The following is a 19,332-nucleotide window of genomic DNA, read 5'->3' as shown; positions in this document are numbered from 1 at the left end:
CTCACTCACTCATTCATTCCTCCAATCAGCTGGGCGGAGGAGAAGCCGTGAGGCCGATCACTCCGCTCGGCGCGCACACTCCTCCGCTGCTCTCAGCATAGAACTGAATGAGGCGCTATGATCCGTGATCCAGCCTGTGTCAGTGTCTGTAGCCATCTCCGCGATTGAAACGGAGAGCGAAAGTGCACATGCGCCACAAACCCGCGCGACAATGTGAAAGATCAACCCGAGACTCATTCCAAGTGGAAAAACATATTACAGAGCCCCAGAGATGTCTCTTTCAAAGCCTGCCGTGAAGAGAAAGGTCGGTGATGAGCACAGACAGTTTCAAGAAAAGTGGGGAGTGCAATATTTCTTTGTTGAACACAGGGGCACCCCGACGTGTCTCAATTACACTGAAAAAGTTGCGGTGCACAAGGAATACAATTTGAAACGTAATTGTACTACGAGACATGCTGAGGAGTACGAAACATACCAGGGAGATCAGAGAGCCAACCAGGTTGCCAGTCTTAAAACACGTCCTCTGAGGCAACAGGATTTCTTCAAGAAGGCTACCAAAGACAGTAATGCAGCAGTCAAAGCTAGCTACGCCGTTTGTGAGTTGATTGATCCTGTGCTAAGTGATCCCAAATGGCTCATGGACTTGGCTTTTCTTGTTGATATCACACATGAGCTTAATGTACTGAACAAGAAGCTACAAGGCCAGGGGCAACTTGTCAGTGCTGCCTATGACAACGTGAGAGCATTCTGCACTAAACTTGTGTTATGGAAAGCCCAGCTCTCTCAGACAAACCTTTGCCATTTCCCAGCATGCAAGGCTCTCGTGGATGCAGGCACACCATTCAGTGGTGAGAAGTATGTTGAGGCCATTTCGAACCTACAGGAGGAATTTGATCACAGATTTGCAGACTTCAAGACACACAAAGCCACATTTCAAATTTTTGCGGACCCCTTCTCCTTTGATGTGCAAGATTCCCCTCCTGAGCTTCAAATGGAGCTCATTGACCTGCAGTGCAACTCTGCACTCAAAGCCAAGTTCAGGGAGGTGAGTGGAGAAGCAGACAAGCTTGGGCAATTTTTGAGAGAGTTGACCCCCAGCTTCCCTGAACTTTCCCGAAGGTTCAAGCGGACCATGTGCCTTTTTGGGAGCACATACTTGTGTGAGAAGCTCTTCTCCACCTTGAACTTCAATAAGTCCAAGTACAGGTCCAGACTTACTGATGAGCATCTTCAAGCTCTACTGAGGGTCTCCACTGCTTCCTCCCTCAAGCCAAATGTGACTATGTGAGAAGAAGCGCTGCCAGGTCTCTAGCAGCAAGGAGTAGGCAAGAGAAGCCGTGTTCAGAATATTTCATGTTCAATGTTCCATTCAAGTTCAGAAAGTTAAAGGTTAAAGAGCTGTTAATACAGACATTTGAAACGGAATAAAAATAATTCATTTTCTCTACTTAGCCAGCCAGTGTATATCTACTGTATGCTCATTAGTATTATTTGGTTTTGTATTACTGATTGATTTATTTTTTATTCATCTTTAAGTTAATTTATTTAATTCATTATTTTTTGTTAAAAAATAAAGATATTTGATAACGTTGGAATGTTTTATCAGTGCTTTTCTTGTGGAAATCCTGATGCGGCCCAGTCTCACCCAGACTCGGCCTCTAGCGGCCCCCAGGTAAATTGAGTTCGAGACCCCTGTCTTAGAGTCATATTGCATGACTCAAAATTTAAAAAAAAATCACACATAATAAAATACTCAGTGAAACATGCATATTGGCAGTCATTATTATTTCAGTGTTTATCTTCGTATGGTATTTGTGTCTTATTACATGCAATTTAACCCTCTATTTAAGTGATGTAAAACTCATCTTTCAGGTGAACTAGATCGTAGTTTAGGTTCCCTTCAAAGGGCCATTATGCGCGAAATGGGCTTGGCACGATTAATTAACAAGTAAACTACTATTAAGCGAATCAACAATTATGTTCATTGACAATGAATGGTTTGGAAACATTTTTGTTGACTAAAAAATGTCTATTTTTTGACCCTACATTGCAAAAACTGTGTTCTCTTATTTGGCCTTGGCTTTAATTCAGCCTAATTGTTTTGACATTAAAAATGATAGAGAGCAACTGCTAATATTCTCTTGTTTTATTTATTTTTATTTGTGTACATATTAAGTCTAGTCTATTTCATGTATTTACATTTTTATTGAAAAATCAAAAAGGGGGAACCTGTAATTATTTATTAAATATAGTAATTACATTTAAATTTATTAAAAAGAACAAAAAATGTTTTAATTTGCAAAGCATTTTTAAATAAGTAACCATTATTGTTTTTCAAGTGAAAAACAGCACACATTTACTGATTTGTGTAGTCTACCATCTTTCATTGAGCACTACAGAGATTGTATTAAATTTTTATTTTTACATGTTTAATTTTATTTTATTGACATGCATGCATTATATTAACATGAGGTCCATGCAAATGTATTTTGGGAGGCCACACAAAATAATATGCCGTGCCAGATCTGCCCCCCCCTTGTCTTAATTTTGACACCTGTGCACAAATTAATATTTTCCAAAATTCTGATCCAGGCATATTTTATGTATCAATTGCAACCATAAATGAAAAGAGATGCAATGTTAAATCTGCTATCCGGATCTACATTGAAGCAAAAAAGTGTCATTCAAGAACTTGATTGGAGCAGAGGCTGCAATCAGAGGCAGATGAATAACCAAGATAAGTGTCATCGGGATATTCACCACACAACAAGCATCCACCTGCTCCTGCGGATTACGTCACTACGGATGTCTCTCACAAGTGTCACCGGCTGCAAAGATACAAAGGTCTGTGTACTATAGAAAACTGACTTTGAAACATAAATCCAGTATTTTTCTTTTTCTACCCGATCTTGATGCTAGGCCAACAAATAATCTTCTCCCTCATTTACAATTACCATATGCACAAAATGGGGCGTCATAGACCCGAGTGCACATTAGTGCTCTAGGGTGAGTCTTTAAAACAGCCCCTGCTAGGCTTTTCTGTAATGCCTTCCAAAGGGCAAAGGGGGCCTTAGACCAAGGGGAATACGCAAGCCAGTGACATTTCTTCATCCGACTATAAAACAACTCCCCCACGACACTACCTCTAATGAATCCCTGCCAGCACAAGTGCCCATCACTTGCCAAACCCCCCCTCAACCCCCCAAAAAGAGAACCAATTCATTTTGTAGTGTCATTTCACCTGTTAAAGTAGCAGTTCACCTTTTGTCACTTTACAATTATCCTCACAGATAATTGAACCACAGACGGAAAGTCGTATGTATATATACTGTTTTCCTCGCAATGGTTTCAAATGTGAAAGCATAGTCGCTAATTGAAAGTGAGCAAAAAAGCTGCCTCAAACACCTCGGCAAGATTAGAGCATGAGTAAAAGTTTGAAAGGTGTCTAGTTTCTTCTAAAAATAGATGGTGGCATGAAGATCGTGTGACCCTGAAGGGTGCAATACTTTTTCCTTGGCGTGTGGAACACCTTCCAGGCCAAGACGGGAGAGATCAACTCTGCGGTGGCCTGAGATGAGATGATTAAAAAAATCCCCCTCAGGGAACTTGTATGATGTGAAGAAATAATCAGGCTTTTTCCTCTGCCTTACCTCATGTTGGGAATGTAAGAAAAAGATGCTGGACCTCTTATAGGAGGTAAGCAGTGGACTGACTGGTGCTTTTGTGTGTCTGACACCTCATCACAAATGGCTATTGCATAACAGATAACAAAAAAAATGATAAAAGCTGACTTTTTAAGTATAAAATGCATTTAAATCGAATTCATATATTTTTCATTGAAAACTTCTCGATTGAGTATGTTTGTTGTGAATAAGCAATCCATATATTTTCTTTTTAAAAATAATAATGAGAACAAGCGTATTCAAATCCTTTATATTTAGTCGTGAACAAACTGCAGTTTATGTTTACACTCATTTTACATTTGTTCCATAGCTTTGAGGGTACTGAATCTAAATCTGACCTTATTTTTTTCAAATGAAGAAAAAGAAAAAGGGTGATACAAAGATATTTTCACTGGGTTTAAAGCTGTAACTAAAAAAAACAAAAACAAAAGTAAACAAATATAATATGTATGTGATGTGCCTGCACACAGGACACCAATTGTAAGGACAATACTCTAATGCACGGCTGCCAGTGTGCCAATATGCGAAATTCAATAAAGTATGCCAAGCTAATATTGACAACAATTCATAAAAATCTGTATAGCAATGCAAATCATTCCATGTGTGCCAAACCTCCAAATCGATTGAATGCCTTTCATCTTCAATAGCACTGAAACATCATTGTTTAATACCATTCATGCCATTTAATCTTTTAACTCATTGTTGGCAATGACGGTACTAAATGTCGAATGCATTTTGCCTGGGAAGGACAAATGAAATTGTCCCTCCCATTCAAAATAGATTAGACCGTCAATAAGTAGTACTGAAAGATGAGCATTAACGATAAGCCCTCCCAGTTTAAATGATTTTAACGTCTGTCGTCTCAATGGCTTGCAATAATTTAAATAATTAGAAAAAATTGAATTTACTTCTTATTCAAAGCATTACCAGAGTGTATTTCAGATTTTATTCATTTTAATTTAATGAATTTAGCCTTAGTTGATTATTATAATTATCAACAGGGCTTCTGGTGCTTGAGTGGTTAGCGAGCTGGCCTCAGAGTTCTGGGGTCGAGGATTCGATCCCAGGTCGGTCCTCAGTGTGTGGAATTTGCCTTTTCTCCCCAGGCTCACGTGGATTTTTTTCTGGGTATTCCAGTTTACTCCTACATCACAAATACATGCATTGTAGACTGGATGAAAATGGCCTCTATGTATGAGTGTGAGAGTGAATGGTTGTCCATCTCCTTGTGCCCTGCGATTGGCTGGCCACCAATTCAGTGTGCCAATAGTTGACCAGGATAGGCCCCAGAAACCCCCATGACCTTTGTGAGGATTAGTGGTTTGGAAAATGAATGAATAATTATCAGGAGCACGGTAGACAAGTGGGTAGCACGTCAAACAAGTGGTTAGCACGTCCACCTTACAATTTTCAGATCGAGAGTTCCATCCCATGTGGATACCAATATTCCTGTGTAGAGTTTACATGTTCTCCCCGTGCTCTAGTGGGCTTTTCCCGGTACTGCAGTTTCCTCGCACATCCCAAAAAATGCAGGATTAGCTGGTTGAAGACTCTAAATCAGGGGTCCCCAACCTTTTTCTCACAGCAGACCGGTAAAGCTCTTCCTATTATCTCACAGACCGACGTATGGGGAGGGTGACAACTTATGACAGAAGAGTGTGGGTGGGGTTTGGGCGACGGTGTTTTGTCTGTTCCATGATGACATCTACGATGGCAAGATACATAAAAGTCCCAAGCATAATAGCAATTATTTATTATTATTAATGTAACATTTTAGGCTAGTCATTAGCCAGAGCTACCAAACTGTATTTGGAGCGGGCTGCACAAGCAAATATATTGTTGTGTTGATTTAAAGCCATTTTCAAGATGGACTATGCCAGAATTACGACAGGACAGGCTCGACTTTCAGCATTAGCTTCGATGGCGATAAAAAAGAAGGAAGAAAGAAAGGAGGATGGATATTGTGTACAGTTAAAAATGATTTTTGGTGAGTAAAATATGGCTATATTCCTAAATAATATTTCAATTGTGGGCCAAGTTCTGATATCTGAAAAGCTCCAGTGTTTGTATTTAAGCTCCAGTGTTTGTATTTAATCACTAAATGTTGCTAGGAAGTGGATTTTATGTATTTTTACGTATCAACGTTCATCGCTGTCTTTTTCCCGGGGAAATGATACTCCAGGCCCAGTTCTGATGTCTAAAAAGCTCCAGTATTTGTATTTAATCAATACATGCTGTTTTGGGCTGGATTTTACCCCATTTTCGGGCAATGTTTGCCGGTACGCCATTGACGTTCATCGCTGTCTTTTCCCGGGAAAATACCCCCCCGGCCCGGTTGCATACCTGTCAACCTCTGCCGATAACTGCCCTTCCAAATGATTATGATTCCCCTTATAAACCCCCCAAAAACCTTACAAACACCGTACGACTCGTACGGTGTTTGTAAGGTTTTTTGGGGTTTGTAAGGGGAATCATAATCATTTATGAGGGCAGTTATCGGCAGAGGTTGACAGGTATGCAGTTGTAATGTCTGAACATCTCCAGTATTTGTATTTAATGTTTAAATGCTGCTAGGAAGTGGATTTTACCTGTTGAAGGCGCTACGAGAAAATGCACGGACCGCCACTGACCTATAATACAATGACCGATACGCGTCCACATCCACGCACGCACGGCTCCCTCATCCATCCATCCGTCCAACCCTTCAATCGCACACCGTACATCACGTGATCACAGTGAGAGCTAAAATGCGCAAATAGCGCGGCAGCCAGACAGCCTACCCTCGAAAAACTAGCTCACTCTTCCCCTCCACGATATCACACAGGAAGAAAAAAATCGGAATTCCATTTTTTTTCTTCTTGGCACGCCGATGCGAGAGAACCAATCGGCGCTTGCGTGACGTTGACACGCGCTGTGGTTGCGTATCCTGTTGATTGTGAACGCTCAGCCAGACAAGACAAGCGCCACTGAGAAGAAGCCACACTAGATGGCCTCACTCCAGGGCTTTGTTTGTACATAAAATACCCCATTTCCCCTCTGCATTTGGAACTCCTTTATTTATTTGGATTATTTTGGGGTGCGTCTTTTGTTTTTACCCCACTGCGCGTCGTGCTTTTCCTTTCGCGTGTCTATGCTACCTCACGGCATTGATGATGGGAGCGTGTGCTTTTATCCACGTGCATTGATGTAGCACACAGCGAGGACGAGATAAGGTAGGAGATTCGAAAACACACACAGACACACACAGACACACACACGTGTACCTGTTATTTGCTATTTCTAGCAGAATCGTCACATTGTTTTCACTGGAAGAAGCCCTCCATCACACAAGCGGTTGAGTAGGACCATTGTCTCCTCGTTGCTTCCCAATTGCGCGTGGTTAAGCAAAAAGGGGGTAAAATACAATTTAGGTGACTCTTACCCATTTTTCACTCCTATAGAGCCCTTATCTCAGCACGTGGAAGGATTTGACTGAGTACAAAGCAGCCACCAATCAGGATTCTTGTCTAAATCGGGAATTACGCATCCAAACTGGGATCTATGAGCGGAAAAGTGGCGAAGCCTAAAGAAGACAAGGATGCTTCCAAGGGTAAGAGGCGACATGCCTTTATGTTTGGCCTTGCACTGAATGCTTTATTAACACCCTCACTTGAATACCAGATATAATAACAATAAAGGTCGTCCAATCACCACCCCCTCCTTCCCCTGCATGGTGCACTGGGTCACAGTAAGCAATTATGATGAGATGGTGTCAGCATGTGGACACCGTAGGCCCACATTGTGCATGAAGAGCTTTTGTTTTGGTGACGGCCAGCACACATACAGACTAAGACATGGATGCGAGTGGAAAGGTGGAGACGGGTATGGTCTAATTCCTTGTGTCTCCTCCTGGCATCCTGTTGAAGCACACAAAATGAATATTTTCAGAGAAACAAAAAAAATTAATCAAGTAGATTCAAACCTCATTTCTTTTTTTTTCATGGTCAGGGCAGAGCTGGAGTGGCTGTTTATCGCCATGGCGACACAGCAGAGTCAGGGTTACCAGAGGAACTAGTGCATGTACACTCCACACACAAGCGTTTGTGGGCAATATATTGTATCACATCACTGTTTCTTCAGATCAATGTAATTGGTAGCTCACATAGGCAAGTTTTAAGACATCACAGCTGATCAAGACTCCTAATTAGTTTATTTTGGCACCCTTGCTACCAGTCATTGTATGACATGTTTATTGTGTGAAATATAACCTATCTATGTACACCCTTGATCGATCGTCAGCTGCCATTGATTCATCTGTAAAGTACCATCTAACTCCATGTGTTTTAACTGATTTAATTTAATCTCACTAAGTATGCAACTAATTCGTGAATTAATTCATCTTCTGAATCACTTATCTGCATGAGGGTCGCGGGAGGGCTGGAGCCTACACTGGCAAACTACAGGGAGGAGGAGTCTTCACCCTGAGTTTTTCACCCACCAACCAATCATAGGGCACAATGAGATCAACAACAACAATTCAAACACACACTCACATCTATGGACAATTTTTGTAGTGTTAACTCAGCCTATCATCATGTTTTTTGGCATGTGGGAGGAAACCGGAGTACCTGGTGAAAACCCATACAGGTACATGGAGAACATGCAAACTCCATACACAAAGGCCGAGACCTTGGATTGAACGCTCTTCCACCGTGTCGCCAAGCTTAAGAGCGTTCAACGAGCCTACCCTTCATTTTTTGGGATGTGGGAAGAAACCGGAGTAACCCCAGAACTGTGAGGCCGACGCGCTAACCACTCGGCCGCCGGGCCGCCAATATGACATAACATTTATTATTATTTATTTTATTACGGTTAGCTGAACCAGAGTCCGGCTCCCCAATAACTTGTGAGAATAAGCAGTTCAGAAAATGAATCAGTGAATGAATGAATGCCTTTCCCATTTCTGCATTTCTGCATCCTCACCCCCTTGCTACTGTGAAAACGAAATTTCCTGAATACGGGATAAATAAAGTTATCCAATCCAATTAACTATATAGAAAATTATTGACACTGTCACCCAAATGATTGGGTTGCCTTGCGTCGTCAAAGGGACTGAAAGATGATCAACAAATGCTCATTTTATTTCACATTAAAAAGATAATTGGACACCCCATGATTGAACCTCTGTCACTATTATTGGCACTGAGTTCATTAAAAACAAAACAAAACAACATATATATTGTTTTTTATGTACGTAGTATCGCAATTTGTGTGATTTTTAAGAGAACCGATTTTGAAGTTCAACATATGTATTTTATTATTCCACTCTTGGTTCATGTTCAATATATTTTGAAATAATGTTTTCATCATGGTTTAAGTCATAATTCCAATAAGGTGTTTACATTTATTATCGATTAGAATGTGTCCGGATGCAAATAATCACAGTTCAGTTCATGTGTATTGCCTCAAATCTGGAGATATGATTTGTATCACGTTTGACAGGTCACGATTCGATTTGATCCTGAATAATTCGGATACTACACTTTATGGCGTTAATTGCGATTTGAAAATGGAAATAAAAGTACATTTATATCAATTCATTTCTGAACCTCATTGAGCACCTCCAATGCAAGATTTTGTACAAAAAAAATCCAACATATCAACAAGGGCTGGGTCTAGAGGTGACTGTGTAGTTCCCTTCAAAAAGAGTGCATTCAGTCAAAGCACCTTCTCTGTCCACGTACCTGGAATTCAATACCAATTAACATACATAAACTCCCTTCTGTGAACCTCTTCCCCAATCATCTTAAAGCCTGGCTGTTAGATGAACAAAATTGTGATGACAACACTGTCTAAAACTGTACTACTTGTGTGTGTGTGTGTTTGTGTGTCTGGTATGTGTTATCAATTATCTTCAACCTACACAAGGGACTATATATATATATATATATATATATATATATATATATATATATATATATATATATATATATATATATATATATATGTTCATTAACATGCAAATGAATATATCCTCTCATCTAATTTTCTGGACTGCTTTATCCTGAATAGGGTCGCGGGGGTGCTGGAGCCTATCCCAGCTGACTTCGGGCCAGAGGCTGGGGACACCCTGATTTGCTGGCCAGCCAATCGCAGGGCACAAGGACACAAACAACCTTTCACGCTCACACTCATACCTAGGGGCAATTTAGAGTGTCCAATCAGTCTACCATGCATATCTTTGGATTGTGGGAGGAACCCGCAGTACCCGGAGAAAACCCACACAGGTCCAGGGAGAACATGCAAACTCTACACAGGTGGACCAACCTTGATTTGAACCCAGGTCTCCCACTGTGAGGCTGACCACTTAGCCGCCGGGCCGCCCATGAATATGAATATGTTCATTAATATGTGCTGCCCCTTATTAAATACTTCAAACTCAAAACTCCACTAAAGTAAACATATTTTATGTTTGAACAACATTTCGCTGTTATTGTATCATTTTCTCAGTTTTTAATGCAGACCTCCTGTAATGAAAACTAGCTTTCGTCAAAACCTGCTTGAATGCCTGATTCTTAATATGAAAAAAAAAACCATGGCGTACATTGCACTTAATGTGGAATTCAATAGGGGACTTGAGCTTGGAAACAGCGCCCCCGTTTGACCAAGGATTATTGAGATGTCTTGATACTAGATGTCAAGGCACGGCAGCCGGTTGCTGCCGACGGGTAGACCCAGTGGAAGTGAAGCTACCTACTGTTTATTTCCATCAAAAACAGTGTGCATAAATATCGATTCAGATGGAGTTTTAATTAATACAAGAATCGTGCAATGCAATCTCGCCGAAATTATTTTTAAAAAACACCTTTTGTATACTGCATTTTAGTTCCCAGTCTTTTTATGCGCCAATAGTAGTTTTGCATAAAGATGTATTTCGACTGACTAACAGAGAATCACTTAAAAATGTCCTTTAGGAATTGAGCCAAGATTGAATTGCTCCTGATTAACTTTTTGGCAAGAGTCACCACCAGTTTGTGTGCAAACCACTTTAAAATGAAAGCACCATACTTGTTATGAATTTTACCTTTTGTTTCCCTTGTGACACTTGGAAACACCTCACTCAAGTGTGCATTGCTTCTTTTGTGCTGACAAGAGAGTGAGAGAAGAAAATTGATTCCGAGATTAACCTCAAGAGCATCTTTCCGTCTCAAACTCCCCCTCCAAATCGATGGCTGCTGTGAATGGCTGACTCACTCGAGGACCCAACCAAAACACATCTTCACCTTTAAAGAGAAACTTGGGGAACAAAAAGCGGTATTATCAATGCTACCTCTTCACATATCACATGATGCTGTGATATATTTAACATGACATTGTACAATACCTGTATGTTTTGATTTTAATACTAGAGAAGGTTATTACACTTCCATATCTAGTAAGATGTCAAAGTCCAATTTATTACATTGCAGGTAAATTTGAAATCCAGCACGTTTAAACTTGATAAGGATCAAGGAAGGGGAGCATTTGAAGTGAAAACATGACCCCTAACCCTCAACATATCACGTTATATCATGATGTTATTGTCATGTTATAATGTTGATTTTTTCCAAATTGGTATTTTTTTTTAGATCAAAATGTGAAATGTGCTGAGTTTGTTAATTTTTTTTAGCAGGTTATACAGCGATGAGGGTCACGGTGTGCTGGTGTTGATCCCAGCCACCTTAGGCCAAGCACAGGGTATACCCTGAAACAGGCCCAAGGGGACTCACACCTATAAGGGGCTGAAAATTCACCATGTACGATGTGGAATTTTTCAATTGATCACATCAAAATGTCAAATTCATCACGTTAAAACATTTGAGTTAGTTCGTTCATTTTCCGTACCGTGCATTCTCACAAGGGTCGCGGGGGGTTCAGGTCCTTATGCCCAACCAAATATGGGCAGTGTATACCCTGACTTGGTTGACAGCCAATTGCAGGTCACAAGAAGACAAACAACTAGTGTTCAACCAGCCTACCATGCATGTTTTGGGGATGTGGGAGGAAATTGGAGTACCCAGAGAAAAGCCACGCAGTCCCGGAGAGAACATGCAAAGTTCACAAAGGAAGGTTGTAACCAACCAGGCGTTCAACCCTCGATCTCAGAACTGTGAGGCAGATGTGCTAACCACTTGCTCACTGGGCTGCTAACATTTAATTTATGACATAAAAAAAAAACTATCACAGTAGAATTGAAAATTTATAATGTTAAATCATAACATTTAACATCTTAAACCATTTTTATCAGTCATTCTCTGAACGGCTTCATCCTCACTAGGGTTGCAGGGGCTGCTAGAGCCTATCCCAGCTAACTTAGGGTCGTGGCAGGGGACACCCTGAATCGGTGGCCAGTCGATTTCAGATCTTAAACCCTTAATGGAAATTTATATGATATGATGCTTTTAACGTTATGCCTCTTTTTTTCTGGTGTGGCTGCAATATACTCGTGAGTGAGATCCATCTGGCCAGTCCTTTGAATTGCACCTATATATTTTCTTCTTATATCAAATAATGATTCATTGTACTTGAGCAAGAGGCACTCAAAAGTGTTTGCTTGGCGTAAAATTGACTAATTTAACATAACCACCTTTACAGAACGCCCTTGTTGTTCAAGCGTGTAACCCTAATTTTAATAAAATTAACATTTTGACCTTCTAGTGAGAGTAATGTGATTTGTTGCGTGAGGGTCATCCAGTAAAGAGCGCGCTACTCCTTTTTACTTCTTCTTCCAAAGTCCAACACACGGCGTGGTAGAAGGATCGCCGGTTCTGATACCATCACCAGTGAGTCATGTTGTGTTAGTTTCTTCACTGTCCTTGTGAAGCTAATGCGGGGCGACAAAGTGATGTGTGGATGTGTGATGCACGCACTCGCCTCGGCGGCCCGTTCGTTTCACGAGCCGTAAAGCTCTAGTTAGATCGACCGATGTTGAGTATTAACATCAGAATAGTTCTGTCTTCTTCTGACTGATGACGGGAGTCGAGATCATATCTTTTGGCATCTACTCTCCTTTTCCGTGCAGTGCGCTGACAATCTTGCAAAGGTGACAAAACATATGTTCAATACAAACCTATACTGTAAGTAGCTTACAGATCCTCTGGGTGTTACGTACAAGTCTACGCAGCCCTGTTCAACTGCTAGGTTTTTGTGGTTCCAGAAGATGACCTCATTTCAAACCTTTTCCAACACAGACCCAGACAGAACTATTTAACTCATTTTTGTTGTGGAACACATAATATAAAGTAATACCTTGACATACGAGTGTCCCAACATATGAGAAATTTGAGATATGAGCATACAAGACGGTTCCCGATATGGCCGCCAAGTGGACGAGTATGCGAGAGGCTGCTTATGAGAGCATCATCGCTCTGTCTTTGTCGTCGCATCTCCCTTGTGTAAAGATATCTACAAGCACCGGCTGTACAGGTTGCATTTTTTGCATTAATCAGTGCAAGATTAATGGGTCCAAAGTGAGCCAGTGCAATCAAGGGCGAACCATCATTTCCAAGCTGTGCAGTGACATTCATAACGAGATGGAGAGCCTTAGTTTAATATGGTTAAAGACAAACAGTTAGTGGGAGACAGCACACACTCCGCAGTAAATGGTACCGTCTGTCTGTACTGAATGATGTCACATTTTAGTATTGAACATCATATCCACAAGATAGGTATTTGTTACTTTGTGAGTAGGTGGTGAATTAGAACAAATAATAAGATGTTTTTCCATTGTAATATCCTGTTTTGGTGTTTTTTCAGAATGTGGGAATGGATTAATTTGTATTTATGACAGACATTGTAGAAACATTAAGAAACTTGAAAAAGAAGCATGTTATTCTTTCGCAGACCACACATGCCAGGCCTTACCTCGATATGAATGGACACTCACATAACCGACATGAGGATAGGTGATACAGAACATTAATGGATGCATTAATGAATACCGAAGGAGATTTTTTTAATACTTTAAGACTACTATTTCTAAATGTTCTTCATTAAATAATGAACCCATAAAAACCCATGTGTAAACCTTGGCTTTATTGGACTATAACACAACTTACTATGTGTTCATTTAATTAAATAATTCATTTTCTGAACCAGGGCGGCCCAATGGTATGAATGGTAAGCACGTCGGCCTCACAGCTCTGCGGTCCTAGGTTCAAATCCAGGTCATGTCCACCTGTGTGGAGTTTGCATGTTCTCCCCGGGTCTGCGTGGGTTTCCTCCGGGTACTCTGGTTTCCTCCCACATTCCAAAAACATGCATAGTAGGTTGATTGGAGACTCTAAATTGCCCCTAAGTATGGGTGTGAATGTGCATGGTTGTCCGTCTCCTCGTGCCCTGTGATCGGCTGGCTACCAATTCATTGTGTCCCCCGCCTCTGGCCCGGAGACAGATGGGATTAGTTCCAGCACCCCCGTGACTCTAATGAGGATAAAGTGGTTCAGAAAATGAGATGAGACGAGATTTTCTGAACCGATTGTTCCCAGGGGTTGCTGGAACCTATCCCGGCTGACTTTGGGCACCTGGCGGGGGACACCCTAAATTTTTGGCCAACCAATTCCAGGGCACGCAAGGAGACAGACAACCATTCACGTGCATGTTTTTGTGAGGTGGGAGAAAAGCAGAGTACCTGGAGAAAACCCACACAAGCCCGTGGAGAACATTCAAACTCCACTCAGTGAGGACTCACCTGGGATCGAACCCTCGACCTCAGAACTGTGAGGGTGACGTGCTAACCACTCCGGCAGCCTGTCCATTTAGTTACATGTACCTAACGCACCCATTTCATGTTGTCATTTACTGCACTGAAGTTAGCACTGAAACATAACAGTATTTCATCTTTAAAATGTGTTCCAGTGAGAGTGTGGCAGATTGGTTCAACGTCAAAACGCTCTGACGTGGATTGGGTTGCAATGCCCGGAGCAAAGTGACTCGTTTCCCTTCAGAGATGTGCCACTCTCCATCGCAGCCTCGCGTGCTGAACCGTGTAGAGCCGACTGGATTTTTGTTTTGAGTGTTTTGAGACTGAAGGAAATGCGTCATTTAATCCACAGATATGCTTAGGGTCAAATTTGACCTCATTTGACATTTAACAGCAAAAGTTCTTGTCAGAATGTGATCAATTCAAATTGAAATTGTATGATTCATCCTGGCTTGACCCTAAATACATGGCAACTAAGTATTTGGAAACAATAATCATCAAGGGAAATGGAATCCTATCCTAAAATGGTAACTGCACATCCACATGAGAAACATCCATAACATTCAATTATTGTGCATTGAGGCAACAAATTAGGAATCTCGAATAACAGCAACTTATATGATAGTCAAGTATTTTTATAACCAGAACTTGAAAAACAAAGTCCCTCCAAGGATTCCTTTTGTATGATTTGATAAATGATTATCTCCCACAAAGAGCCCCTCTATTTTTAGAAAGGAATAAATAGCACCTACCATTTTCATACAGACAATACCCAATTGTACCTCCCTCTGATGCCACTTATCCATTGCATTTTATCTCAGCCCTAGTGGTAAAGAAATCCTTGATGGCAATAGCTTTTCTCCGGATGAATTGACATTGCTCTCGAACAGCTGTGGCTGTCAAGGGTTTGCATGATTAACAGATTTCTTCTCCTGTGGCGACATACTTATTTGCCAGTGTATCATAATTTTGCCTGTCAAATATTTAAGGGTCAGACACTTTTTGTAAGATGACTGGGAAATATTAGTATTGGATAAGTTGACTCAAAGATAACCTAGGGAAGCTAAACTTAATGTGAGCATTCACAACGTAAGTGATTATTCCAAAATCATAAAACATGAATAAAATATAAAACCGTATATATAAATATAAATAAACACACCAGATGGCTTCAAGATGGTGTCACATCTCATTGTGACACTAAGTAAAGAAGAGCGTAGTTACAGTGAAATGGCTCACATATTCCCCCCCAAACAATCAACCAAATAGCAGCTCATATTATTATAATTTTCTTTTCCCTCTCTATAATGAATTTTGTCTTGTTGAGTTTTTTTAGTATCACAAATTGCATTTGCTGTTGTTACGTCACCTCTGCCAGAAGTGTTTTGCCCTCAAAGCCTCTAAACACTTAAATATTCTAGTGCATTAGTCAGCATGCGGCTCTAATCCACAGAGCTTCTGAGGTGAACAGCTTTGGGAGCTCAGCGCCTGCTAGAACCAGTGGCCGCTAATATTCTGTCCGTACAACTCATAAATACAATTGCCTGTTGCCGTCTACCTTTCTTGTCCTGTGAGTGACCCTGTTTGGTCCTACTCTTGCTTTCACTTACAGTCCCACTGACAGTTTGAATCTGTGCTGTGGAAATGGCTGCAGATGTAAAAGCATCTGGCTGTGTGCCGATACTCTCGCACTGACACAGCAGAAGACGTTATCGCACATCAGCGCCCTGTCAGAAAATCAGTGCAGCAATCATTAGGTTAACGTTTACCAAAGAATATTGACGCCAACAGATACAACATATACAGTTCTCATCAGAGTAATGGCATTGTTTGGAACACCAGATATATAACGGATTTGTACCTCTGGCTTTTGGATTAGCAAAAATATTACTTTCAGAAATGTACTCAGTCATGTGGCCATAGTTAATCCAGTTTAAATTTAATTCTCCTAATTGTGGCGATGTGAGCCACGCCCAACAATAACAATACTAATGCATTTACTCGACAGAACATGACATCCTTCATGATCCGTTCCCCTAGAATGCTAAAACCTCGAGGCCAAACTGGCTCAGCACTTTAACGAACTAGGTTATATCAGGACGACTTCGAGAGCCAGTATCGTGATTTGCTGAGATGGATGTTTTGGGATCATAACAAGTGAGAATTTCATACATTGCTTAACCGAGGTCACACATTACCAGTATGTTGCTTGCAAAGTTTGTTTCATTCAGCATGCTGATTTCTACATTTTAAATCCCACCCAGGATTAATAGTTGCTGTGGACATGAAGCAATTAAAGTTGGTGAAAACTATAAAGGGGATTAAGGCAAAGTAAGAAAGCGAGGCGATAAAGCAGGACCAGGACTAATAAATAGCGGTTACAGGCCGGAACTGAGCTAGCAAGGGATGCAGGAGTTGTAACTGGCTATGTATGTACCTTCCATAGTGCAAAAGATTGTTTATGCCTTGGGTTGATGGCGGATTAGTCATTGCCAGCGCCTCAACTTTCAAGCCAAGGTTTATCAAGTGTACGCAACAAGATCTTCTCATCACACATATTTGAAAATATTCAAAAGCATGTGCCACTCTGATTCATACAGGCAAATACCTTCAGAGACTGTCAATGGCGTAAAGTTTAAACTGAGTGTTTTGTTGAATCAACATATCCGTACAACCAATGTCTTGCTGTTTCTCAATGCATTCTAGAAGTCTGGGTCGCATCCTGGAAATAATGATTTAAGGAAAATAGTCATATATACACTTAGTATAAACAACATATAGGAATAAAGTTATCTTAGTAAGAACCAAAAAAGTTTGCAAGTTCTCCCTGGATTTTCTCTGTGTACTCCAGTTTCTTTCCACATCCCAAAAACCTGCATGGTAGGCTTGTTGAGCACTCTAAATTGCCCCTAGGTATTAGTGTGAGCGTAAATGGTTGAACACCTGAAAAAAACAATGTTAATATTGAATTGAATGCTTTTATTGTCATTATACAAGAATAATGACATTTAAAGCTTTCACCACATAGTGGTACCTCTCCTTATGAAATTAATTTGTTGCAGAAGTGATTTCGTAACATGCATTTTTCATAGGTAGAGCATATGGATTAGCATAATTTGTTCTACGATGTTTATTAAAACATACTAAACCCTTTAGAAATTATAAAACTATATACATTTTGCATGAACTATGCATGCAAATATATGTAGGTAAGAAAACAAAGATCAAATTATTTTTTAAGCTATTCAAATCAACAAGAATTGTATATATTCTAATAGGGTGGAATTGGGAGAATAAATACACACATAAATAACCAACTTAAATTAAAACTAAGTTACGTACACTCAGACTAACTCAAGAAAACAACTCAAAGGCACACAAATCAGGAACTCACCGCCATAGGTGCATTGCTATGGCCTTAGAAATAGATGGAAAAGTGCCTGGAAAAAAACTCTTTTCATTGTACGGTTCACACTCAATCGATGCTGTTGGCTGATACCGTCTGGGTCCCGCCGTTTTCGGTATGGACCCTAACTGGCGCTGGGCTGGCTGTAGCATCTGCCTACCATGTGCTAACCTCAGTTCAAACATGGAGACGAAGCTTCCGCTAACTACTAGGAGGCCAGTGAGGTTTTGGGAGATATAATCAATGGGAAAGCAACACTAATATTACAATTTAAAAATAAAACACCAAATGCAGGAAGTGTATTTACGATTAAAGGGATGCTTGTAACTTGGACTGTTTATCATATCTTGAAACAAAATATTTTCCATCTGAGGTTTTCATAACTTGAATATTTTGCATGTAGAATCATTTGTAAATAGAACAGTACCTTTGTTCGTTGAAACCTAAAACCAGGCCTAGAAATGTCAAATAGTTGCTTGTCTTTGTGTCTTGCATTGTTTTTTTTTATTTAAGAAGAAGCAGCAACAACCAAGAGTAAGCAGTTTGAAAAGCTGTTCATTAATTAAGGCGATAAGTGACCTCTGTACTTTCAGTGAGATGCCACGCTCCCTGGACGTTACTCCTATTGACTGCATCGATCGTGGTTCATTCTCACAAAGAGGGTGCTTTATTAGGACAGACATGTGGAGAGTCTCCCTATTGATAAGTTGAGGATGCCAGAAAATGCTGCACATGTCTGGTTTTCCATCAGGTAAATAAAAGAGGCTATTCAGCTAAGACTGACATTTATAGAAATGTCCAAAGAAGCTGTATTCATTTTTCACCATACAGACACTGACGACAGTCAAATGATCGCAGCTAATTTGAACACAGATACGCCCAAAAGTAGAATCATGTTCCAGTTAATGTCTTGAGCTCTTTAGATTAGCTTTTTCTTGAAGTGGGCTATAGAAAATGATATATAGCTTAAAGCCATTAGCACCATTCTGCAGGGAAAGCTAAGTCATTCAGCACTGATGAGAAGAAGGAAAGATGGAAGGGTAATGCTGCCCTGGTGATGTATTCAAGGCATGGAGGATGAAAGATGAAATGGCAGAAGGTTGGAATATCAGCATATGGAACCCAGAGGTATTAAATATCAACCTCTCAAATAAAACCCAAACGAAGGCTGTCTTACTTTGCATGCTGAAAACGTTTTCAGTGTGGCAGGCTTTCTATTTGGGGAACATCTGAATGAACACTGTAGAAATACATGGTACAGATGATTGCTAAATATAGCAGTGATCCTTCACCGGTCTCCAAAGCCAATTTGACTGAGTCTAGAGAAGGCTGAACATCACGGCTGCACCCGCCTGCTTCTCATCAGGGAGAGGTCATTTACATAATGAAATGCTGCCACGGCAACCACGCAAACACACGCCTTTAGCCCGAGAGACATCCTCCATATGGAAAGACACAGTTGATTAGGAAATAAAGGTTGGGAGAGCAGCTCTAAATGAGCCGTTCTCAGGGGTGTGATGTAG

General features: G+C 40.6%; 1 protein-coding gene across 3 annotated transcripts in view; it reads left to right on the top strand.

Annotated features, from left to right (window-relative positions):
- The first annotated feature begins 6,484 nt into the window (after window positions 1-6,484).
- The window catches only part of fgf13a (fibroblast growth factor 13a), an 84,167-nt gene continuing 71,319 nt past the window's right edge, over window positions 6,485-19,332 (top strand). The window contains exons 1-2 of one of the 3 annotated variants that reach the window (XM_077609865.1): window positions 6,485-6,895; window positions 7,124-7,272. In XM_077609865.1, coding sequence (XP_077465991.1) covers window positions 7,224-7,272 — 49 coding nt within the window. In that variant the 5' untranslated portion in view covers window positions 6,485-6,895; window positions 7,124-7,223. The remainder of the gene's footprint in view (window positions 6,896-7,123; window positions 7,273-19,332) is intronic. The other 2 variants (XM_077609861.1, XM_077609864.1) reach the window with 2 other exon arrangements.

The sequence above is a fragment of the Stigmatopora argus genome, chromosome 9 (genome assembly GCF_051989625.1).
Source record: "Stigmatopora argus isolate UIUO_Sarg chromosome 9, RoL_Sarg_1.0, whole genome shotgun sequence".
NCBI classification, from domain to species: Eukaryota; Metazoa; Chordata; class Actinopteri; order Syngnathiformes; family Syngnathidae; genus Stigmatopora; species Stigmatopora argus.
The sequence above is the reverse complement of the archived record's forward strand: the minus strand, read 5'-3'. Positions and strand labels throughout refer to the sequence as shown.